This window comes from Bufo gargarizans, chromosome 1 (genome assembly GCF_014858855.1).
Source record: "Bufo gargarizans isolate SCDJY-AF-19 chromosome 1, ASM1485885v1, whole genome shotgun sequence".
Lineage (NCBI taxonomy): Eukaryota > Metazoa > Chordata > Amphibia > Anura > Bufonidae > Bufo > Bufo gargarizans.
The window spans coordinates 409191952-409215567 of NC_058080.1; the positions used below are offsets into that span (position 1 = coordinate 409191952).

Consider the following 23616-nt stretch of genomic DNA (forward strand, 5'->3'; position numbering starts at 1 on the left):
AAGTAGAACTGGCTTAGTTGCCCATAGCAACCAATCAGATTCCACCTTTCATTTTTCATAGCTTATTTGGAAAATGAAAGGTGGAATCTGATTGCTTGCTATGGGCAACTAAACCTGTTGTACTTTTCACCAGTTTGATAAATCTTCTCAGTATTTTGTTCCTTTTATTCTGAAGGTGGTCTAAAAGTAGAGTGTGGGCCCGTCCCATATCAAAATGTCATATGCAATTTTTGTATTTCTCCTTAGGGCTGTAAGGTAGTGGGATCTGCTGGCTCAGATGACAAAATCCAATATTTAAAAGAAATTGGCTTTGATGAAGCTTTTAACTATAAGACAGTGAGTTCTTTGGAAGAAGCCCTGAAGAAGGCATCTCCAGAAGGCTATGATTGCTATTTTGAGAATGTGAGTTTTGCGCTCTCTTGTATTGGGAAGGGAGAGGGAAAACTAAGCCACTTGAATTTAGAATAAAATGTGCATATGTGTACATGAATGATGACGCTATATCTGACCATAGTATGACTTTTATCTGGCATATTTTAGAAGCTTTCTCTTTTGCAGGCTATATCTCTAATTCTCAGTTGGATATAAGCTGGTGGGTGGAAACTAACTGCTCCCCATATAATACCCCTAGAGATAACAAATTTGGCTCCATAATTCTGTTTCACTCAGAATCGCGCAAAAGTACAGTATGGAATATCATAGAGAAGTACTGGGCTAGTATAGATGTGAATAAAGCACTTGAGTGCTATATAATTTTTACTGTTAGCTGCTGAATCATGCCTGTACTGTTCTGGGAGTTCTATGTAATGATGTAATCTGTAGCTATCATCTCCTATATCCGAGGGTGCATATATCAGTGAGACCTTATGGATGAATTAGATTGGTTTTGAATAATCAAGAACATTGCTACTTCATTCTTCAATGTAAATTTATGTGGAACAAGCAATAAATGTGAATACAAATACACAATATATTAAACAAACACATTTTGTTCTTTGCTCTGTAGGTTGGTGGGAAATTTTCCGATGCTGCACTACCACAAATGAAGGATTTTGGAAGAATTGCTGTCTGTGGTGTGATATCCATGTATAATGATGCAGTGCCTCCATCAGGTAAATTTCTATGGCTGTTAATCAGTTTAATTCATGTATTAAATGGTTTTTACAAAATGGGGAGGGTTTTAGCAACCTCTTGGCCGGACCTATAAAGAAAAACTTACTTACCTGCTCCCTGCTCCTTCTCTTCCAGCTCTGCTGGGTTCCCTTGCTGAAAACATTTACTTTGACATTGCCATGGCCAGTGATTGGCTGCAGGCAATATCAAACCTGATGTTTACAGAGAGGGAGCCCAGTGACACAATTTTTAAAGGTCCAGCCAAGTGGAGGAGTTGACTAAAAAAACAATTCTTGCACAACCCATTTAAGGACTAGGCTACACTACAGAATGTGAGGCTTCACCAGTTGTGTGGCAGAGTTGAACTATTTATTACCCAAGATACTGCTGCACATATTTTTTTAATAATTACTTGAATGAACTGAACTTCGGCATTCAGAAGTTATATCATCCAATTTCAGGTGCATGCTAAATTTATCTTTAATGATCCTGAAAGTATTCCAGCTACATAGCAAAGGTCCTATAGACAGTCCCATAATGACATCTAAGACACATTCATGTAATTCATTCTCTCTACTTGTTAGAAAAGCCCAAATGTGGGAGATCACCTTTAAATTAAAACTTGTGCGGTATATTCAGCTAACATTTAAGTCGCCTAATAAAATTGCTGGGTTAGTATGGTTAGGGTCAAGCTATCCATGGCTCTACCGTGGTAGTGGTTACTGAAAATGAAAGGCATATTTACATATGTAACATGTGGCATCTTTCCTTCAATTTAACAAAAGAAATCTGCGGACCTAATGAATGTCAAGCTTTTAAAAAATGTTAAATTCACCTGAAAATAGATGTATTTCTTACCAACACTTTAAGAGGCACAATGGCCTAGATTTACTCTATTAATGTCTGTTATAGATGCATCAATCTTTGCAGACAGATTTTTGTTTCTACACTTTTTTTCCAAATACATGACAAGGGGGCAGGGCTTAGTGGACAGGGATGGAGATTCATGAGAAAGGGTGAAGGGCCTAATATGCGCCAGAATCTGGCTTACAAATCTACTTCAAAGTAAGCCAACCAATAGTTGTTATAGAGTCAGAGAAAAGTGTCTGTCCCTGCACCAGATTTATCATCCACCCTGTGCCATTGTGATAAATCTGGTGCAGGTCTAGACAGTCTGCCTACGTTTATGCTATCTTTAGGATTATTAAATTTAAAAAAAGGCTGAAATTTTAGCATATCCTACACCAAATAAAAAGATCAATTACAAGCTATCAATAACTCTTATGTACACCAAAATGATGCCAGTGAAAATTACAAGTCACAAAAATCAAGCCCTCACACAGTTCCTTATAAATAAAAAGGATAGAAGTCTTGAGATGTAGAGATGCAAAACCATTTTTTAAAGTGGTTTTATCGTGCAAAAGTAATAACTTAAAAAAAAAGACCTACAGTATATGACGCAAAAGAATGTTGTAAAATTTACACTGTAGAAAGGCAAAGGCAGTATTGATGTTTTTCTTGCACTCTTACCCTGAAAGAGTTACACGTAATAATTTGAGTTTAGCGGAAACCTGGATGTTCGGGTTCGGCCGAACTTCGTGAAAAAGTTTGAGTTTGGGGACCCGAACTTGAACCCGAACCCCATTGAAGGCAATGGGGACCCGAACTTTGGAGCACTAAAATGGCTCTAAAAAAGTCATGTAAAGGACTAGAGGGCTGCAAAAGGCAGCAAAATGTGGTTAAGAGCATGGCAAGTGCTCTGCAAACAAATGTGGATAGGGAAATGACTTCAAATAACATAAAATGCTTAAAAATTCAAAATAATAATCTAGATCTAGGAGGAGGAGGTCCATATGGAGTAGGAGGTTGAGGCGGTGTAGGTGGAAGCGGCAGTGGAGGAGAAGGAGGAGGAGGAGGAGGAGTTGGCCAACACTTTTTTTTTTTGGTTTAAATTTGGGTAGACCCCAAAATATTGGGAAATATAAAAAATAAAACAAAGAGAAAGTACGCTGGAGTACAACAATGGCTGGGTGAGGCCAGTATACATGTCTATTCTGCACAAGGTACGGACAAGGCCTGTGGGATCCCTGCCTGGTTAATTTTAATGAACGTGACCTTGTCCACATTGGCTGTGGACAGGTGGCTGTGCTTGTCTGTGATAACCCCCCCCCTGTTGTGCAAAACACACGTTCAGATAATACACTGTCTGCAGGGCAGGCCAGCACCTCCAAGGCGTAAAGGACAAGCTCAGGCCATGTTCCCAATTTCGAGACCCAGAAGTTGAAGGGGGGCAGACCCATCAGTTAGTACGTGAAGGCGTGTGCACACATAATGCTCCACCATGTCGCACGTCCCCATGACAGCCACGATCCAATTGCATATCTTCCCTATAAACTTTCAATGTTCTTTTATGCGCCTACCATGGTGGTAACGGAGAATCGGGGTTCCATGCCGGAGACGGAGCAGGAGAAATGGATACCACATCCAAGGGAGGTCAATGGCTGAAATGTGATCGGGTGGAAATGTGGAACAAGTTATTAAAGTGGAGGAATCGAATGAATGGAGGGGGCGCTCGTCAATTACCCACTCCCGACTCGGGGAGGTAGTGACGATAAATAACAATACAGGACTCTAAGATGCCCTGTTATTGGATTGAGTTTTAAAACTGGAGTGGCCCTGTTACCGCTTTGTTGATTCTAGATAACTTCTTAGATAACACACAATATAGTATAACTCTATCTTTATTAATTAAAAGAGAATAAATAAGTACATGATACTTCAAATTACAATTACATATAGTGGTAGCAGTGCAGAAGTGTACTGCGACAAGTATAACAACCACCCTCCCTCCTACAATACTATTAACTCCTATGGTATGTTGGGCTCTGTCAAGGAGATTGCACACCTACAATACTGCGATACCAATGTAATATACATATATAACAACGCAGGAAGTAGGCAACTCAATACTTGACCTCATGTTGTCATTTCATCCTGCCCATAGTACTACCACTGCATAAAAGTCAGTATGGGGTCTATACAAAAGAGTCCCAATACATCAACAGTTTACTGACATACATGCAGCCATAAGACAAGGGGCAATGGATGAAAGAGAGGGCATGAAGCTCCTAATACTAACCAGGAGAGGAGAGAGGATGATGGCACCAACCCGACGCGCGTTTCGCCTCACTTCTTCAGGGGGCGTCATTGGGCTGCTCTAGCAGAAACGTGCCGTTATCAAGCATATAAAAGGTGGATTTCCAGCGCTTTGGGCAGTCACAAATCAGATGTCTGACAGGCAGGTGGTGTCGCCGCTGAACGTCAGCAAGGCGAGCCATGGGCCGTGTAAGATCTTCTAAAATTGGCAGAGATTTTCCTGGCCTGCCGCAAGACGTCCTGGACCGCATGGCAACGTCTCCCTGGCACGTTGAATAGGTTCTGGGGAGCTTGGGGGGCAAAGTGGAAGAGGCGGTAGCCGTGGAAAAGGAGTCCGCTGAGGAGACAGATGATGAAGGAGGAGAAGAAGAGGCAGGCCTGCATGCAATCCATGGTGGTAACACCAAATCAACACTGGTGCCATGGGTTGCATGCTTGACGGCCGTCAGAAGGTTCACCCAATGGGCAGTAAAAGTTATGTACCTTCCATACCTGTGTTTGCTAGACCACGTGTCTGTGGTCAGATGTATCTTGGCACCGACACTGTGTGCCAGAGATACATTCACTTGCCGCTGAACGTGGCCATATAGCTCTGGGATGCCCTTCTGGGAGAAATATTTCCTTCCGGTGACCTTCCATTGAGGTGTGCCAATGGCCACAAATTTTCTACAGGCCTCAGAGTTCACCAGTTTATATAGCAGTAGTTGGCAGACTAGCAGTTTCGACAAGCCGGCAGTCAGCCGTTGGGCAAGAGTTATCCGGCATAATCATCTTTTTATGCTCGAACATTTGGGCCATGGAAGCCTGCCTTTTGCCAGATGAATGTGACAACTGCACGGTGGAAGGTGGAGTGGAGGACAAATGGGAGGAGAGAGAAGAGGCAGGATGTGGAGCATCGGGAGTGTGGCTTTGCGGTTTCTGATGATGTTGCTCCCACTGGGCTCGGTGATGGGAGGCCAGGTGCCGCATTAAGGCGTTCATCCCAAGGTGAGTGTTGGGCTTACCACAACTTATGCGTTGACAGCACACGCTGCGGATGGCAACTCTATTGTCAGCAGCTGACACGTTAAAAAAAAAAAACACACTGCAGAGCCATGCGCCGGCATCCTGGGTGCACCAGATGTGACCGTGCATGGTGGATGGCTTGTTCCAGATACATTAGCAGTCTGCTTTTTGCCTCCTGTGCACTGTAAGATCTGCCTGCTTCTCCTCCCTATCTGATGCTCCGTTTCTCCCTCTGAACTCCCCTCCGCTTCCTCTCTTGTGGGCACCCACGTGATGTCCATCGTCACCTTCACCATCACTGACGTTGGAGATCTCAGAGTATGCAGCAACAGAGGGGACCACCCTACTTGGGCTGATCTGGGTACTGTCGTCAGACTGCTGGGTGGCGACCGTTGATGCCTCCTGTTCCTGATCTGATGCCAAGAATGGCTGCTCATCAGTAAGGTCTTGGAATGGATGGGAAAATAATTCCTCTTACTCGAGCAGAGGGGATATGGTGGTGGTTGTGTCTTTGGGGGTGCACACAGCAGAGAGTGAAGAGGGTGCAGATAGAGAGGATGAGGAAGGTGCAGAAGCGGAAAGCTGAATGAGCCACTCAACCAAGTCTGTTGCGTCCTTTGACGTAATCGCACGCACCTTCTGCAACTTCCCACTTAGGCTCCGGCCTGGTGCACATGCCTGACCCCTACCACCCCTGCGGAATGGCCTGCCTATTCCTGTGCCTGTCATTTTTAAAATGACCCTGAGACAAAAGTCTCTACAGAAGAGCAGTATTTGTGGAAGAAGGTATATCACACCCCTGCCTCAATCACTTTTTTTGGACTGGCAACTGGTATATTACACCAGTAGAAATTATTTGTTCCAATAGTGTTTGTCATTCTGTGTAGCTGCGGTAACGCTACAGAACCACAAACAAATTCTGCACTACCCAAATGCACTATATAGAAAGTGTATTATTGGTATATCACACCCCTGCTTCAATCAGTTTTTTTTTTGTTTTTTTTTTTGGGGGGGGGGGGGGGGGGCAACTGGTATATCACACCAGTAGAAATGATTTGTTCCAATAGCGTTTGTCACTGTGTAGCTGTGGTAACACAGCAGAAACGCACACAACTACTGCACAATACAAATGCACTAAAATATACATTCTATGTTAGAAAGTATATTATAAGTATATTATAAAAAGAACCAAAGCATTGGGTGAGCACTCTACATTTGGTCTTAGTAGTAAAACTGTTTAATTAAACATCAAAAGTCTAATTCTTATATAGCATAAAATGAAATAAAATTCACATAAAATTGGAAAATTGCGGGTATAAGTAGTCTCTTGTATCCAACAACAAATTCGCTATAAGGAATTCTGTGCTGCAACAGAATAGTAAGAGTGCTTTATAGTTGTTTGCAATTAGATTATATAAATGTGTCCAGTCTGATCTCTGGCAACCGCCGAAAGTAAGTTTTCACTTCATATGATGTTACACATATAGTTAGGTTCCTTATGTTTCTATAGGAAAACTGTTAGTGGATGTTATGGCAAATCGTGTGTTGTGTCTTTTCAGCTGTAATCACTCTTGTGCCAGTAATTTACAGTCTCGTATGAGCTGGTTCCTCTTACCTTCCTTTTATTCTTTCGTGCCTCTATTTAGTTTGGCGAGGGTCGGGCGGCGCGGGACTTGATCAAGTCTATCAAGGAGCTCCGAATATCGCCATTAAAAACGATTACTGACTAGAAGTGGAAGTGGCACTCATCTGGTCATTGTCCCGACCTGAAACCCTATTAAAGGAGTATTCTTAAGAAAAGTACATAGCCATATCCATGGCTAGAACATTCTAGTGATATCCTAGATTTGAGTCATAATAATAAATTTCCAGTAATGTAATTAACAAACATGAGGAACTATCAGATGCACCTATATCTCTATTCTTTTGGATACCGTAATATATAGATTATCATCATTTTACTTTAATTTGTTTATGTACTTTTTAATGGTCATTTTATATAAACTATTGTTTGATACTATATTATAGACATCGCAAAGGAACCCCAATGGTGCACTACAAACTACCATTAGAGCTTCCTCTCTTTTACAACGCCAGCTACTTGAAATACCAATAACTTCTACATGCAATCTCGAATATGAGATTTTTTTTTCTATACAAAATGCTCAGCAGGACTCAATGAATATATGTTGCAAAAAATGCTAATATGCCAAAAAAGACGCATGAGAGATGCACAAAAAACGCATATGATCTTCCATCCAAAAGGAAATCCAGTTATCCATAGATTGGTGCTGATCTTGAAAATAAAAGGCGGAGGCAAACAGGTAGTGCGGTACCACTGATGAAGGGAAGGAGAGTTCCCGAAACGCATCTGGGCTGGATCGCACACTTGCTTAGAAGCACCTCCGCAATAACAAGCATGACCATGCTGTATAACTGAACAAAAATAATGCCTCAACGACTATAACTAATATCAAGAATCGAGACAGACACTCTCTTTTCCTATTGCACTGGATGAAAGTCACGTGATCCAGGTAAATCCGAGACATCGCTCCAACTCCCGCGAGATCTCGGGTAAGTTGGCTCGAGGAGTACATAGCGAGACGCCGGCTTTGTCCCGCGCCGTCCGACCCTTGCCAAACTAAATGGAGGCACGAAAGAATAAGAGGAACCAGCTCATATGAGACTGTAAATTACTGGCACAAGAGTGATTACAGCTGAAAAAACGCAACACACGATTTGCCATAACATCCACTAACAGTTTTCCTATAGAGACATAAGGAACCAAACTATATGTGTAACATCATATGAAGTGAAAACTTACTTTCGGCGGTTGCCAGAGATCAGACTGGATATAAAATTGTAGATTCACACTGAAGGCATCAAAACTATGAATTAACACATGTGGAATTATATACATAACAAAAAAGTGTGAAACAACTGAAAATATGTCATATTCTAGGTTCTTCAAAGTAGCCACCTTTTGCTTTGATTACTGCTTTGCACACTCTTTGAATTCTCTTGATGAGCTTCAAGAGGTAGTCACCTGAAATGGTCTTCCAACAGTCTTGAAGGAGTTCCCAGAGATGCTTAGCACTTGTTGGCCCTTTTGACTCCACTCTGCGGTCCAGCTTACCCCAAACCATCTCGATTGGGTTCAGGTCCGGTGACTGTGGAGGCCAGGTCATCTGGCGCAGCACCCAATCACTCTCCTTCATGGTCAAATAGCCCTTACACAGCCTAGAGGTGTGTTTGGGGTCATTGTCCTGTTGAAAAATAAATGATGGTCCAACTAAACTCAAACCGGATGGAATAGCATGCCGCTGCAAGATGCTGTGGTAGCCATGCTAGTTCAGTATGACTTCAATTTTGAATAAATCCCCAACAGTGTTACCAGCAAAGCACCCCCACACCATCACACCTCCTCCTCCTCCTCCATGCTTCACGGTGGGAACCAGGCATGTAGAGTCCTTCCGTTCACCTTTTCTACGTCGCACAAAGACACGGTGGTTGGAACCAAATATCTCAAATTTGGACTCGTCAGACCAAAGCACAGATTTCCACTGGTCTAATGTCCATTCCTTGTGTTCTTTAGCCCAAACAAGTCTCTTCTGCTTGTTGCTTGTCCTTAGCAGTGGTTTCCTAGCAGATATTGTACCATGAAGGCCTGATTCACACAGTCTCCTCTTAACAGTTGTTCTAGAGATGTCTGCTGCTAGAACTCTGGCATTGACCTGGTCTCTAATCTGAGCTGCTGTTAACCTGCGATTTCTGAGGCTGGTGACTCAGATGAACTTATCCTCCGCAGCAGAGGTGACTCTTGGTCTTCCTTTCCTGGGGCGGTCCGCATGTGAGCCAGTTTCTTTGTAGCGCTTGATGGTTTTTGTGACTGCACTTGGGGACACTTTCAAAGTTTTCCCAATTTTTTGGACTGACTGACCTTAATTTCTTAAAGTAATATGGCCACTCGTTTTTCTTTACTTAGCTGCTTTTTTCTTGCCATAATACAAATTCGAACAGTCTATTCAGTAGGACTATCAGCTGTGTATCCACCTGACTTCTACACAGCCCCATTTATAAGGCAAGAAATCCCACTTATTAAACCTGACAGGGCACACCTGTGAAGTCAAAACCATTTCAGGTGACTACCTCTTGAAGCTCATCAAGAGAATGCCAAGAGTGGGCAAAGCAGTAATCAAAGCAAAAGGTGGCTACTTTGAAGAACCTAGAATATGACATATTTCCAGTTGTTTCACACTTTTTTGTTATGTAAATAATTCCACATGTGTTAATTCATAGTTTTGATGCCTTCAGTGTGAAACTACAATTTTCATAGTCATGAAAATAAAGAAAACTCTTTGAATGAGAAGGTGTGTCCAAACTTTTGGTCTGTACTGTATATATCTATCTGATTGCAAACAACTATAAAGCACTCTTACTATTCCTTAGTATATACTCTTACTATTCCTTACTATATACTATTCCTTAGAGCGAATTTGTTGTTGGATACAAGAGACTTATACCCGCGATTTTCCAATTTTATGTGAATTTTATTTCATTTTATTTTATGCTATATAAGAATTTGACTGTTATGATGTTTAATTAAACCGTTTTACTACTAAGACCAAATGTAGAGTGCTCACCCAATGCTTTGGTTCTTTTTATAATATTCACAATTAGAGGGTTGGGTGTTCCTCTATTTTGGGCTTTGCAGCACCATATCCATAATTCGCCCAGAGTGAGCCAACGTTCTCAAGTTGTAACTTTTATACTTTATAAGTATATCACACCCCTCTGTAAGTCACACCTATCGATGGCACACCTACTGTATACCAATCCTTAAATGGACTTTTGTGGCCCTAATAGCTAGCGTTTGGTGTCCCTAACAGTCTGTCCCTGCTCCACACAGCAACCTCTCCCTACACTGTCAAAAGACTGAATGTAAAATGGCGGCCAGATCGGGTTTATTTATAAGGTAGGGGTATGTCCATGTGCTGAAATGTCTCAATTGGCTGTCCTGTACCACCTGATGGATGTGTCATGGCTCAAAGTTCTTCATAATGTAAAAGAATATGGCGCCAGGCAGACATCGCCATATGTTTGCCCATTCGGCGAACTGCGAATGAGCAAAGTTTTCCATGAAACGACCGCCGTGCGAACCGCAAGGCCATCTCTACTGCATCGTCGCGAAGGTGCTGTCACGGACAGCGGGTAAGGGAAAGCTAAAAAACTGGCTCCACCCACACCTCTGTCCCTGCCTACTTGCACTTACCTATCCTAACTGAGTGCAACTGGGCAGCAGTCACTGATCTAAGTAAGTGCATAGGCGACAAACGAGACAGACAACAAACAACAAGGTCAGACAAGCTAGGTCAAATGCCAGGAGGTAAATACGGTACCAGGGAGTATACAATACCAATAACGGAGACAAGCAGAGGGTCAAAACCAGGAGGAACAAACCAGACCGAAAGAAGCAAACAAAGGGAGTCCAAATGCCAAGCGAGAGTCGATACCAGGAGATACGCAAAGATCCAAGAAGAAGGCAAAACCAGAATTCAAAACACGAGCTGAGATTCCACACCTAGACTAGGAGACCACAGAAATGATCACCTAGCTGATGACCTAAATCACAGGCAACCTATGGCCAGCAGTTTGCCAGTTTAAATAGAGGGAAATGGTCATGTGACGTGGCCAGCTTCACATGACCTGTCCTCCTGCCTACTGCTACCGAGTGATCAGCTCAGCGCTCAGATCTACAATGATTCCCATGGGAGCGGAGAACGCCGGCCATGCTGAGAGGAAGTGTGTGGCCGGGTCCTCCCCACTGTGCGAGTACTCGCTCCGAACTATTCAAAGGGCGCCGGCGTCAAAGCGGAAGCGGACCGCACGGTCAGCACCCCGTGACAGGTGCCTAATGGATATGGGTGAAGGGGTTAAAATAATTTAAGGTCACATTATCAGCACATAGCAGTTCCCAAAAAGAACACAGTGAAAAGTATGTCAAGCAATGCAGTGCCCATACGGTATATGGCAGTCACCATGATATATATTCTTATATAAATGTGTAATTTCTCCACAGATAACGTTTTACTTTTAGTTTCAATTTGTTTTGCATGTCTTTTATAGGACCTTATATACAACCCACCATTCTCTTCAAACAACTGCGAATGGAAGGTTTCATTGTGACACGCTGGTCAGACAAATATCAAGAAGGACAAAAACAGCTCCTGCAATGGGTTTTAGAGGTAATCTTATACACACGGTATATGGTAATGTTATATATGGTATTTTATAATAATGTTATTCCATGGCTACATACACTATGACAATATGATCTAGAGTTAAGTTATGCTAATAAAGAGCGGCACTGCTTGTGGCCAGTCACTTAAAGGGTTTATCCAGCTATCTGTAACTGATAACCTCTGGATAGGTCATCAGCATCTGATTGGTGCTGAGCTGAGACCAGGCCACGTGACTGATGGTCATGATGTCACTTGCCTATGGTAAGCAGCTAATCTGAGGGTGTCCTGGGTGTCAGATACCTACTGATCAGATGATGACCTATTCACAGGATCAATTACCATAGCCGGATAACCTCTTTAAAGGAGTTATCCCATGGTTAATGTAAAAAAATAAAAACCAGACATATAGTACATGACAAAGCTAGAACCAGCCCTGTACCTCCCATGGATCCCGAGCTCTCCCCATTCATTGTTCCAGTCACTCTGCAGGATTTATATCAAGCTGGCAGCTCAGGGAGCATGTACCTTCTGTTGCAACTCTCTCCCTATCACAGTTTAAAAGGCAGTTGTAGGGTGAAACTAAGCATGTGCGTCCACCTAAGCGAGGTGGACAGAGAAATAAAAAAAGCAAAAAGCAGGTGGCACTAATACAGGTACATTTTATTGAATAACTCAGTGGCTGCACTAAATTGCTTTTATAATTGCATATAATTATATTCAGATCCAGGTGCTGGTTTTAAAACTGCAGAATATTTTTCGTCTGACAACCCCTTTAATGAGAACTTTTTAACCACAAAATGCAGCGCAATTTGCAGATAGCATGTTAAACAGGAGAAACTGATTAGATTGATATATAACATTATGGGAAAAGATTTAGTAAAACTTGCAATTTAATACCTTTTATCTCTGCTTTTTCTTACTTAAAGGGTTTTTACCATCACAGACAATGGGGGCATATCGCTAGGATATTCTCCCATTGTCTGATAGGTGCGGGTCCTACCTCTGGGACCCACACCTACAATGAGAATGGAGCGGGGAAATGAACCCCTGCACTGCGCATGCACAGCCGCCCTCCATTCATTTTTATGTGGCCGCCTAAAATAGCCGAGCACTGTCTCGGCTATTTCCGTCTGCCTCATAGAAATGAATAGGAGCAGGGGCCGCGCACGTGCGGTGCGCTCCCATTCACTTCTAAGGGAGCAGCAGGGAGCACCACTTGGTGGTGGACGGACACTAGGAAATCCAGGGTCCTCCAGCCACAACTCTCCCTGCTCCGTTCTCGTTGTAGGTGCAGGTCCCAGAGGTTTGGGTTCATATCCTAGCGTTATGCCCCCATTGTATGTGATGGGAATACCCCTTTAAGACTGCTTCCGTGTACAGCTATGCAATAAGAACTCCAGAACGAAACAGAACTTGTGCAATTCAAAGTGATACTTATTGGAAGGCGGCTGTACAAATCATGACGTTTCAACCATGCCGGGATCAGGGAGCAGGTCACTTCCTTCAAACTGTTGCTTCTTAGAGATGTAGATTGAAAACAAGGAGTAGTGCGCTCTGGTAGATAGTGTGCATATACGCTAGAGAAAATGCGCTGTGTACATCTATCAGTGCCTGACAGCTATCTCTGTATACACACTTACACAGAAAATGCTATCACTGATAACATCTCCCCTGTATGCAACAGAAGTCAGAAAATGCACAGGTTTAAATGTATAAATTACAAGTTATACAGAATATTTTCCTACAAAACTCTATATCAATCCGCTCAGCTCCTCCTGCTCTATATCATGCTGCCTGCCGATTGCACTGCATTTTGGGGTGGTGACAGCTTCCCTTTAAATAGCCAGCATGTAATACTAGCTTCACTAGCACTGGGCTTGTAGTAGCAGAAATGGCCATCTTTAATTGATATGACTGAATATGGTGAATAACTTCGGGATTTGATTTTTCAACTTGAAAACCACTTTAAAACTTAGTTCCAAAGTTGGTGTCGGTACTGAAGCTGACTTTGAATACCTGTTTTAACCGCCCCAGGACCGCCTAACGCAGGATCGCGGTCCGGAGGTGGCAGTCCCAGGCAGAGTCACGCATATATGCGTCATCTCGCGAAACGTTTGCGCATCGCTGGCCGGCAAAAGTTTGAGGGTGGTCACGTCATCAGCTTGCCAGCCAATGATCGTGGCTGGCAAGCTGATGATTTAAAAAAAAAAAAAAAAACTAATCAGAAGCCAGTTAACACATTATATTTGTAAATATAATGTGTTAAATGGCTTCCCTGCTCCTCTGCTAGTCCTTTTTGTCGGTTGGTCTCAGCAGAGGAGCAGGCATCACAGTGAGTAGCACCAAACACCACACCTTAGCCCCAGATCACCCCCCTGCACCCCAATTAACCCCTTGATCACCCCTTCTTGCCCCTGTCAATCACCTAGTGAAAGGAAAAAAGTGATCAGTGTAAACTGTCACTTTTTTTTTTTCACTGGTATTGACTGTTAGGTTTTAGGGATAGTTTAGGCCCCTTGGTTAGGTACTTTAGCGATTGTTTAGCGCCCAGCCCACCGCACCACTTATCACTTATTCGCTGATTAGCGTATCGCTAATCAGCATTTGTACTTTTATAGTATCTGTAAGTGATCAAAACTGATCACAGTCAGATCTATAATAGTATTAGTGTCACCTTAGCTCACCCTCCACCCAAAACGCAGTGCTTGCCCGATCAGGCCTGATCGGTCACCCACACGTGCGTTCACCCACGCCCGCCCTGCCGCAGTGACAAAAAAATATATTTTTTTGATCACTGCACAATCACTTTACAAGCGCTGCGGCGATGAAAAAAAAATCTGTTTTGATATTTTTTTATCAACCCGCAGTGGCCTCCGGTACTTTGCTAGCCTCCCATTTGTAAGACAGGCTTGCTTTTTTTCTTGGGTAGTCTCAGGGAATACCCCTAAATTTAATAGCCCAAATGTCAAACAGGGGGTATTCTTCTGAAGAGTCCTGCAGGCTTCTGACCCAGTCGGATGAGGAATAAGAACCCTCATCAGATGAATCTAGCGGGTCAGAATATGAACCTGTAGAAAGCAGTGGCATTCTGACACAAAGTTCGGACGAGGAGGTTGAGGTCCCTGATACCACCAGGCGTACCCGGCCCCGTGTCGCTAGACCACAGCTTGCGCAGGATCCGCTTCAAGGGCAGCAGAGTGGGGCTGGCGCTGTCAGATTACGTGGTGAGGCATACACCAGCAGCGCAGCCCTCCCTGGACCTAGTACCAGCACTGCCGTACAACATGGTGAAGTGGCGAGCACCAGAAGGGCAGCTGGTACGGTGGCACGTGCAGTAGTTACCCCGTCGCAGCCACCGCACAGACAGGCCTGTAGACCCCCTAGAATCCCTGAGGTGCTGGCAAATCCTGATTGGCAGTCCCCAACTTCAGCCAGGCCATTAGTTCCCCCTTTCACCGCCCAGTCTGGAGTTCAGGTTGAGACAGCTCAGATCAGTTCGGCCCTGGGATTTTTTGAGCTGTTCTTGACTGCGGAGCTCTTGGACATATTCGTGGCAGAAACAAACCGGTATGCCACACAATTTATAACCGCCAACCCGGGAAGCTATTATGCCCAGCCTTTCCGGTGGAAACCAGTCCAAGTTTCCGAATAAAAAAAAATTCTGGGCCTTCTCCTCAACATGGGTCTAACCAAAAAGCATGAATTGCGGTCATATTCTTCCACGAACCCAATTCATCACATGCCCATGTTCTCTGCTGCTATGTCCAGGGCACGTTTTGAGGCCATCCTGCATTTCCTGCACTTTAGCGACAACACCACCTCCCGTCCCAGAGGCCACCCAGCTTTTGACCAGCTCCACAAAATTCGGCCCCTCATAGACCACTTCAACCAGAAATTTGCAGATTTGTATACCCCTGAGCAAAACATCTGCGTAGACGAGTCCCTAATACATTTTACCGGGCGCCTTGGCTTCAAACAATACATCCCAAGCAAGCGCGGCCTGTATGGGGTCAAATTGTATAAGCTCTGTGAAAGGGCCACAGGCTATACCCAAAAATTTTGAATCTGAGGGAAAAGATCAGACCCTGGAGCCGGTCGGTTGCCCAGACTACCTGGGGAGCAGTGGAAAGACAGTCTGGGACTTGGTGTCACCCGTATTTGGCAAGGGGTACCATCTTTGTGGACAATTTCTACACAAGTGTGGCCCTCTTCAGGCATTTGTTCCTAGAACAGATTGGCTGCTGTGGCACCACGCGAACTAGTCGCGCGGGCTTCCCCCAACAGCTCGTTACCACCCGTCTTACAAGGGGGGTGAGGGTGAGGGCTGCCTTGTGTAACGAAGAACTGCTCACGGTGAAATGGAGAGACAAGCATGAAGTTTACATGCTCTCCTCCATTCACGCAGACATGACAATCCAAATTGAGCGAGCGACCAGTGTCCTTAAAAAGCCCCTCTGTGCCCACGACTATAAGTTGCTCATGGGAGGGGTGGACTTCAATGACCAGATGTTGTCTCTGTATTTAGTTTCCTGATGCACCAGACGCTGGTATAAGAAGGTGTCTGTATATTTAATTCAATTGGCTGTATATAATAGTTTTGTTCTCTACAGTAAGGCTGGGAGAACAGGATCCTTCCTCAAATTTCAGGAAGAGTTCGAGAACCTCCTGTATCCAGGAGGTTCCGTGGCCCCATCCACCAGTGTAGTTAGCCGTCTACACGAGCGACATTTCCCCAGTGTCGTTGCCGGTACCTCAACCCAACCGTCACCCCAAAAAAGATGTTGTGTCTGTAGCAGGAGTGGAATAAGGAGTGACACCCGCTATTTCTGTCCTGACTGCCCTGACCACCCTGCCCTATGCTTTGGAGAGTGTTTCCGGAAGTACCACACACAGGTACACTTAGCATAGGGATCACATCTCACAGGACAGGCACACAGGGCTATTAGGGCCCATTCACACACAGCTGCTGCAAACCTCTCTTTTCACCTGGGACAAAGTGCATTTTTTATTTTATTTTTTAGCCTTCCAGGTGGACCAACCGATCGACTAGCTGCAGCACTGATGTGCATTCTGACAGAAGCATTGCGCTGCTGTCAGATTACACAAAAGTCGGTGTATGCGGCGCTGCAAGACGAGATTTCTCCTCTGCAGCAAAATATACGTTTGCTGAGGATTATGAGCTGAGGAGGTGGCGGTGTTCATATGCTTTGGCAAACACTTTGTGTGTATGTGTGTGTGTGTATATGTATATGTGTGTGTGTATATATATATATATATATATATATATGTGTATATTTTTTTGCAGAGATTTTTTCATCCACATTGATCGATGCGAATGAAGAAATCTGTGCCGTTCATTTTTTCTTTCAACCCAGAGGCTGAACGAAAAAAAAAAAATCTTATTACCCGTATGCTCAATATAAGGAGAATAGCAGAAACTCCTAATGCTGGCCATACATGTAATGATTGCGGAGACCCTCAATTGCCAGGGCAGTACAAACACCCCACAAATAACACCATTTTGGAAAGAAGACACCCCAAGGTATTCGCTGAGGGGAATATTGAGTCCGTGAAAGATTTAATTTTTTGTCTCAAAGGAAAAAAATGCCCTCCTAAAAGGAATTTGGGCACCTTTGCGCATCTAGGCTGCAAAAAAGTGTCACACATGTAGTATCGCCGTACTCGGGAGAAGTTGGGGAATGTGTTTTGGGGTGTCATTTTACATATACTCATGCTGGGTGAGATAAATATCTTGGTCAAATGCGAACTTTGTATTAAAAAATGGGAAAATTTGTCTTTTGCCGAGATATTTCTCTCACCCAGCATGGGTATATGTAAAATGACACCCCAAAACACATTCCCCAACTTCTCCTGAGTATGGCGATACCACATGTGTGACACTTTTTTGCAGCCTAGATGGGCAAATGGGCCGACATTCCAAAGAGCATCTTTTGGATTTCACAGGGCATTTTTTACAGATTTTGATTTCAAACTACTTCTCGCACATCTGGGCCCCTAAAATGCCAGGGCAGTATAACTACCCCACAAGTGACCCCATTTTGGAAAGAAGACACCCCAAGGTATTTCATGATGGGCATAGTGAGTTCATAGAACTTTTTATTTTTTGTCACAAGTTAGTGGAATATGAGACTTTGTAAGGAAAAAAAAAAGAAAAAAAATAATCATTTTCCACTAACTTGTGACAAAAAATAAAAAGTTCTATGAACTCTCTATGCCCATCAGCGAATACCTTAGGGTGTCTACTTTCCGAAATGGGGTCATTTGTGGGGTTTTTCTACTGTCTGGGCATTGTAGAACCTCAGGAAACATGACAGGTGCTCAGAAAGTCAGAGCTGCTTCAAAAAGCGGAAATTCATATTTTTGTACCATAGTTTGTAAACCCCATATTTTTATTTATTTTTACAACTGAAAGTGAAAAATGTCACTTTTTTTTTTTTTTTTTTGCACAAATTTCATAAAATTTCGATTAATAACAAAAAAAGTAAAAAAGGCAGCAGAAATGAAATGCCACCAAATGAAAGCTCTATTAGTGAGAAGAAAAGGAGGTAAAATTCATTTGGGTGGTAAGTTTCATGACCGAGCAATAAACGGTGAAAGTAGTGTAGTGCAGAAGTGTAAAAAGTGGTCTGGTCTTTAAGGGTGTTTCAGCTAGGGGGGCTGAGGTGGTTAAAATGGTTTTCAAGTTTAATAATCAAATGCCTGTTATTCACGGAAGTCTCATGAGCCCATACATTTTAATGCTGTACAGAGACGGATCTCCGCACGGCATTAAAAGGAAGTTTTGAGTGAAGCAACTTCGGATCTAGGATCCAACGCTCGCTTTGCTTATCCCGACCTGTGATATTCTAAATGGGTTTTATCAATGCAAATGTAATGAATTGACAAACAAAATAAAAAAAAACTATTTTTGTATCTGAAATTTCCACATAAAACTACAAAATTCTTTACATATTGTTGGTTTAGACATCACCGAATATGGTGGTTTAATATAGATGTACACTATTATAAGATACAGTAACATTCATTATTTTCTTTTAGGGTAAGGTGAAATATCATGAACACATCACCAAAGGTTTTGAGAACATGCCGGCTGGATTCATAGGAATGCTCAGTGGAGAGAATACCGGCAAAGCAATTATACAAGTTTAAATATGTCTGTATACAGTTTACATTACTATGTCCTGCCATCTGTTAAGCTGAATACTGCTTGTAGAACTTTATACCTACATGTGATTACCACATAAAAACTCAGCAAATATACGTACATTCAGAAGATATTATGATTTTCTTAATGTGATCATGAAGAAAGTTATACACTAAACAAATACAACTTTTTGACCTTCCATATGCTGACTCAGTGTGTTGTGTTCTGATTTCATTTTATGCATGAGGTATCATGCATATTGTTTAGTTATTTTTTTTAATCCATGGCATTTCTTTTACAAATGCAGCATACCTTTGGTATGGAGTGACCAAAAATACCACAAGAGAGAATAGAATTGTGGAAAATTGTCTTTTATTCTGCAAAAAATATGGGGCATACTCCCCCCTACTGGCATTCTCCCTTGCCATAACAGTCTGCTCATTTAGCTTTGAATGTGTATTTTTTTATTATTATAACAAAAAATTGGTGTAGAAGAATTGTTCAGTGTACCATATTTTTCGGACTATAAAACGCACCTAGGATTTGGTGGAGAAAAATAAGAAAAAATATTTTTCATCAGGTCTCATATCGGACCCCTGTCAGGCCTCAGATTGGATGGTAAAAAATAAATACAGTATTTTTCGCTTTATAAGACACTATAAGGGGGAAAATGGCATTGCGTCTTATAAAGAGAATTCTGCCATTTTTACTCTGGTGATGCTGGTACATTGCAGGCCGCTATGCTGAACAGCGCGGCCTGAGATGTATTAGCGGGGAGGGAGGAGGGGCTGAAGGTCGGCAACTAGAATTGCAGTCACTGTACTCTATTACACCGGGCCCTGCCTGACAGCAGTCTTTATATGTAAAGTGTAGTCATGGTCAGCAGCATAACGTCACTCGCTCCGTCATGCACCTGCTCCGCCTGCTTCATTAATAAAGTGGGAGGAGCATGCGCATGACTGAGTGAGTGAAGTTACGCGGCCGGCCTGCCTGCTGCGGTAGTTTTAATAGTGAGTACTAAAGAGTGTTGCGCTACTGCAGAGGATTGTGCTACTTCTAACAAAGCTCCCATGGCTACACTTTACATATAAAGACTGCTGCGAGTGGGGCTCGGTGTAATAGAGTACAGTGACTGCATCGGGCCCCACTGTGATTCCAACAGCAGTTACTGGCCTCCACTCCCTGTATTGGGGGTCACTATTAACACAGGGACACTGGTATGGGGGGGGGGGGGGGATCTGTGGATGACTCATATAGCATAAGATGCTATATATATGTGTCACGGTGGGGAGTGGGGGAAACTCCCCATCGTACGATGTCGGGAATTTGGGAAAGCAACGAGGCCTGGATGCTGGGATCAGGGAGCAGGTCACCTCCTAAAGCGTCCCTGATTCACACCCTAACTCCTTACCGTATGAGCGGACCTGGATGGTAGGATAGCTAATACCCAGGAAACCTAGGACCCTGAGTTGTCCTGATAATCCCTCACATAGGAGCAGGGGAGAGACGACCTGTTCTTCCAAGAAATGGATGAACAGGAGTCTCAACCGGCCTAGTAGCAGAGAAAAGCCAAGTGGAACAGCAGGTAAGTATCCAGTGGTATGAATAACCACTGAACCAAGAACTCTGGAATGCATGGTAACTTACCTGCTGCAGCTGCTGGACAGCACAACAGAAGACACACCAAGGTAAACTGGCACCTATGCAAACGTACTGCAATCCGAACACAGGACTCAGTACGTACTGAAACCCAAAGGAACCAGCACTCCAGCAACAGCTCACTGACTTGACTTTTGGTTCCCCCACCGGGGAACCCTGAGACCCCCTTCTGATGGTACAACAGCCAGGGAAATACCTTGCATTCATGCAAGACATAAAACACCAACTGACCAGACCTGAAACAACAACAAGGCGTACAACATACCCTAAACATAAACACACACCAAACATCAACACAGGTAAGGTAGGGAACATGGAAGAAACATAAGGAAGACATCGCTGGATACATTGATGTCCCACTAAGTGGCCCCAAAGCACTTAGTGGACTGCAGCAGAGCTCCAGCACAAACGACAGCTGAAGTACCACTGACTCCATTCAGGAAGCCACAGTATATAAAACCCTAGTGGCCACAACCAGACAGGAAGTTAACCCCTCAAGCACCAGACAGGGGAGGAACCAGGAGAAGTGGAGAAAAGCACATACAAGCCAACATCAATGCGTTGCCTCTGGCAACCGGCATGCACGGCAAGGTGTCGCGCGCACAACACAGAGGCCGTGACAATATGCGTCATCCACAGATGCCCCCATAACAGTGCGTCATCCACAGATGCTCTCCATAAGTGTCATCCACAGATCCCCCATTATAGTGTCATTCACAGACCACCATTAGTTCAAAACCCACCAAAAGCACACCTTTTGGTTCAAAATATTTTCTTTCTTATTTTCCTCCTCAAAAACCTACGTGCGTCTTATCAGGTACATCTTATAAAGTGAAAAATAAGTTTATTTTGAAATTACCGTATCTCTGTTTTTCTTCTGACCTGCTCTGCACTGTGACCTAATATTGCATAGCATCAGGTCATAGTGCACGTAGGAACGCACTATGACCTGTACGCCGTCAGAATAGAATGCAGAACAGGGCCCAGAGGAAGACCAGGGTAGGTGAGTACTGCACAGCCACACGGCTCCCCATGCCTCCTGCATGCTGATGACTACTTCCATAATGCACATGCTCATTAGCATTTGGACTATAAGACCACTGCCACTTTATCCTCACTTTTGGGGGATAAAGTATGTCTTATAGTCAGAAAAAAAGGGAAATAACTGCTAAATGGAAATAAGAATAGCTAAATGCTAAAACTGTGAAATGCAGAATAAAAAAAAATGGCATGCCAGCATTTTATTTTACCACTATCTGGGACACCTTGCCTGGTATGCCAGTGCCAACTTTGCTATGAAAGATAGCTAAAACTGACTATTTAACTTACCTTTCTCCATTACGATTAAAAAAATCACTTACACTACTAATGTAAAGCACTTATTCTACGCAGGGCTAAAAATATGAACTTGTAGGATTGTATGTATGTAAATTTTGACTGGTATAAAAACAGGCAAAGCATTCTTAGAATTATCAGAATGGTTTCACTTTGGAACTGATTGCAAGAACCACACATGATATATACAGGGGCAGATTTATTAAAAGGAGCCTCCAACTTTTTTATACTGATGACCTCTCTTACACTAGGCCACATTGGTCATATGGCCTAGGCTCAGCTCAGTCCCAGTTAAGTGAGTAGGGCTGAGTTGCGATGCCAAGCACAGCCAGTTTACAATGTGAGGTGCTGTGAGGAGGCAGCGGCGCTCAACGGTGTGCTGCAGTCTCCTCAAACAGCTGATTGGCAAGCGTCCTGGGTGTTGGATCCCCACTGATTAGATACTGATGATTCTCAGGATAGGTTATCAGTATAAAAAAAGTAATAAACCCTTTTTTTTATTTAAAATAAATATAAGAATGTACATAACAAACATCTCAGTACTATGAATTAAACAAACAGGTGTTAGAGAGGTCCTCTACAGTGTATAACAAACGATTTAAGCATATAAGAAATGTATACTTTGAAATTCTCCCATATGAAGTTGGATTAGGCCAACAACATACATTAATCCAAAAAGCAATGAAACTACCAGGAACAATTGGGAAGGGATAGTGTACAAGCGAGGTATTTAATTTTATGTAACTATATAACTCCTAAAGGCGTGTACCAGGCCGGCCAACTGTCACCTGAGAAAGGGCACGTCTGTGAAAGAGAATATCATAATTTTTTTTTAAGATAAATTGCTGCCAGGGCCCCCTGATACATGCAAAAAACTAATGGGTTTGTGTTTGATCTGGTGAATCTTTTCTATCCATAAAGCAATCAAAGGTAGTTGCTTCTGTAGCCACAACAATAGGATAAAACATTTGGCTCTAGACAGAAGGTGCATAATTAAGTTGCACATGGAAGGGCAAAATGGTTGTCGGGAAGCCTATTGTTCTTTCCGTAGATGTGGTGAATGTCGGTGAACAGTTGAGCGTTCTCCAGATCTGATACAAGGACCCCACTCCCAAGCCACATCTCCAGCATAATTGACTGTAATAGAAGCCAAGTTGATACAATTGTTATGATGTCCAATACCTTGTGGACAGAAACCTATAATGACTTTCCTAAAGTTTCATGCATCTAGAGAAGTAACATGGTTACTACTAAGAACAAGTGTCTTCTGCTCTGCTGATCGCCAGCTCCTCCTCCGGGAAGTGAGGTGAAGGGGAGGCACCATGAATCGGTCATAAAGTGTTGAAATCCTGTGCCTGGAGGACTTATGGGTGAGTATTAGTTTTTCAAAACATTGTAAGTTCCAGATAACTGTGTGCTTTCCCAATAAATGGTTGATATGTAATAAGGAAACGGAGGGAGAGCCAGTGAGTGTACTTACCAGGTCTGCAGTAGCCATATTATTAGAGAGAGTGAGATCTGATGTATGAGTGGAAAGGAGAATCCATATTTCACCTGTTCACTAAGTGTCCACACCCACCATTTGAGGAAGCCGGAGTCAAATGCGAGGATGGTGGGAATAAGGTCTGCAATTTCTCCAAGCGGGATCAGACTAAGGTGCCTCTGAGGAAGGGGTTTGTGAGTAGGGTGACATCAGGCTGCTTATGTTAACAAAGGATAGTCAAGAGATCCAACTTTAAAAAAGCAAATTCCAGTTCATCTCCCAATACAGAAGGCACAGAAGAGACAATATCCAAACATCTTTGAAGATGTATAGCTTCATAATAGCCTTCCAAATCGGGTAGCCCAAGGCCACCAACAGTTTTCTTTTGCATTGGGAGGCAGAGGGGAAGCTGTAATCTCCTCTGTTTCCATAGGAAGGAGAAAAATCCTCTATGGATG

At 43.2% G+C, this 23616-nt stretch overlaps 1 protein-coding gene across 2 annotated transcripts in view; it reads left to right on the plus strand.

The window, feature by feature from the left end:
• The window catches only part of LOC122932077 (prostaglandin reductase 1-like), a 70801-nt gene extending 51919 nt beyond the window's left edge, over window positions 1-18882 (plus strand). For both annotated transcript variants that reach the window (XM_044286287.1, XM_044286279.1), the window contains 4 exons: window positions 247-402; window positions 1007-1112; window positions 11401-11519; window positions 18576-18882. In XM_044286287.1, the coding sequence (XP_044142222.1) occupies window positions 247-402; window positions 1007-1112; window positions 11401-11519; window positions 18576-18686 (492 nt within the window). In that variant the 3' untranslated portion in view covers window positions 18687-18882. The remainder of the gene's footprint in view (window positions 1-246; window positions 403-1006; window positions 1113-11400; window positions 11520-18575) is intronic.
• The last annotated feature ends 4734 nt before the right edge of the window (window positions 18883-23616 follow it).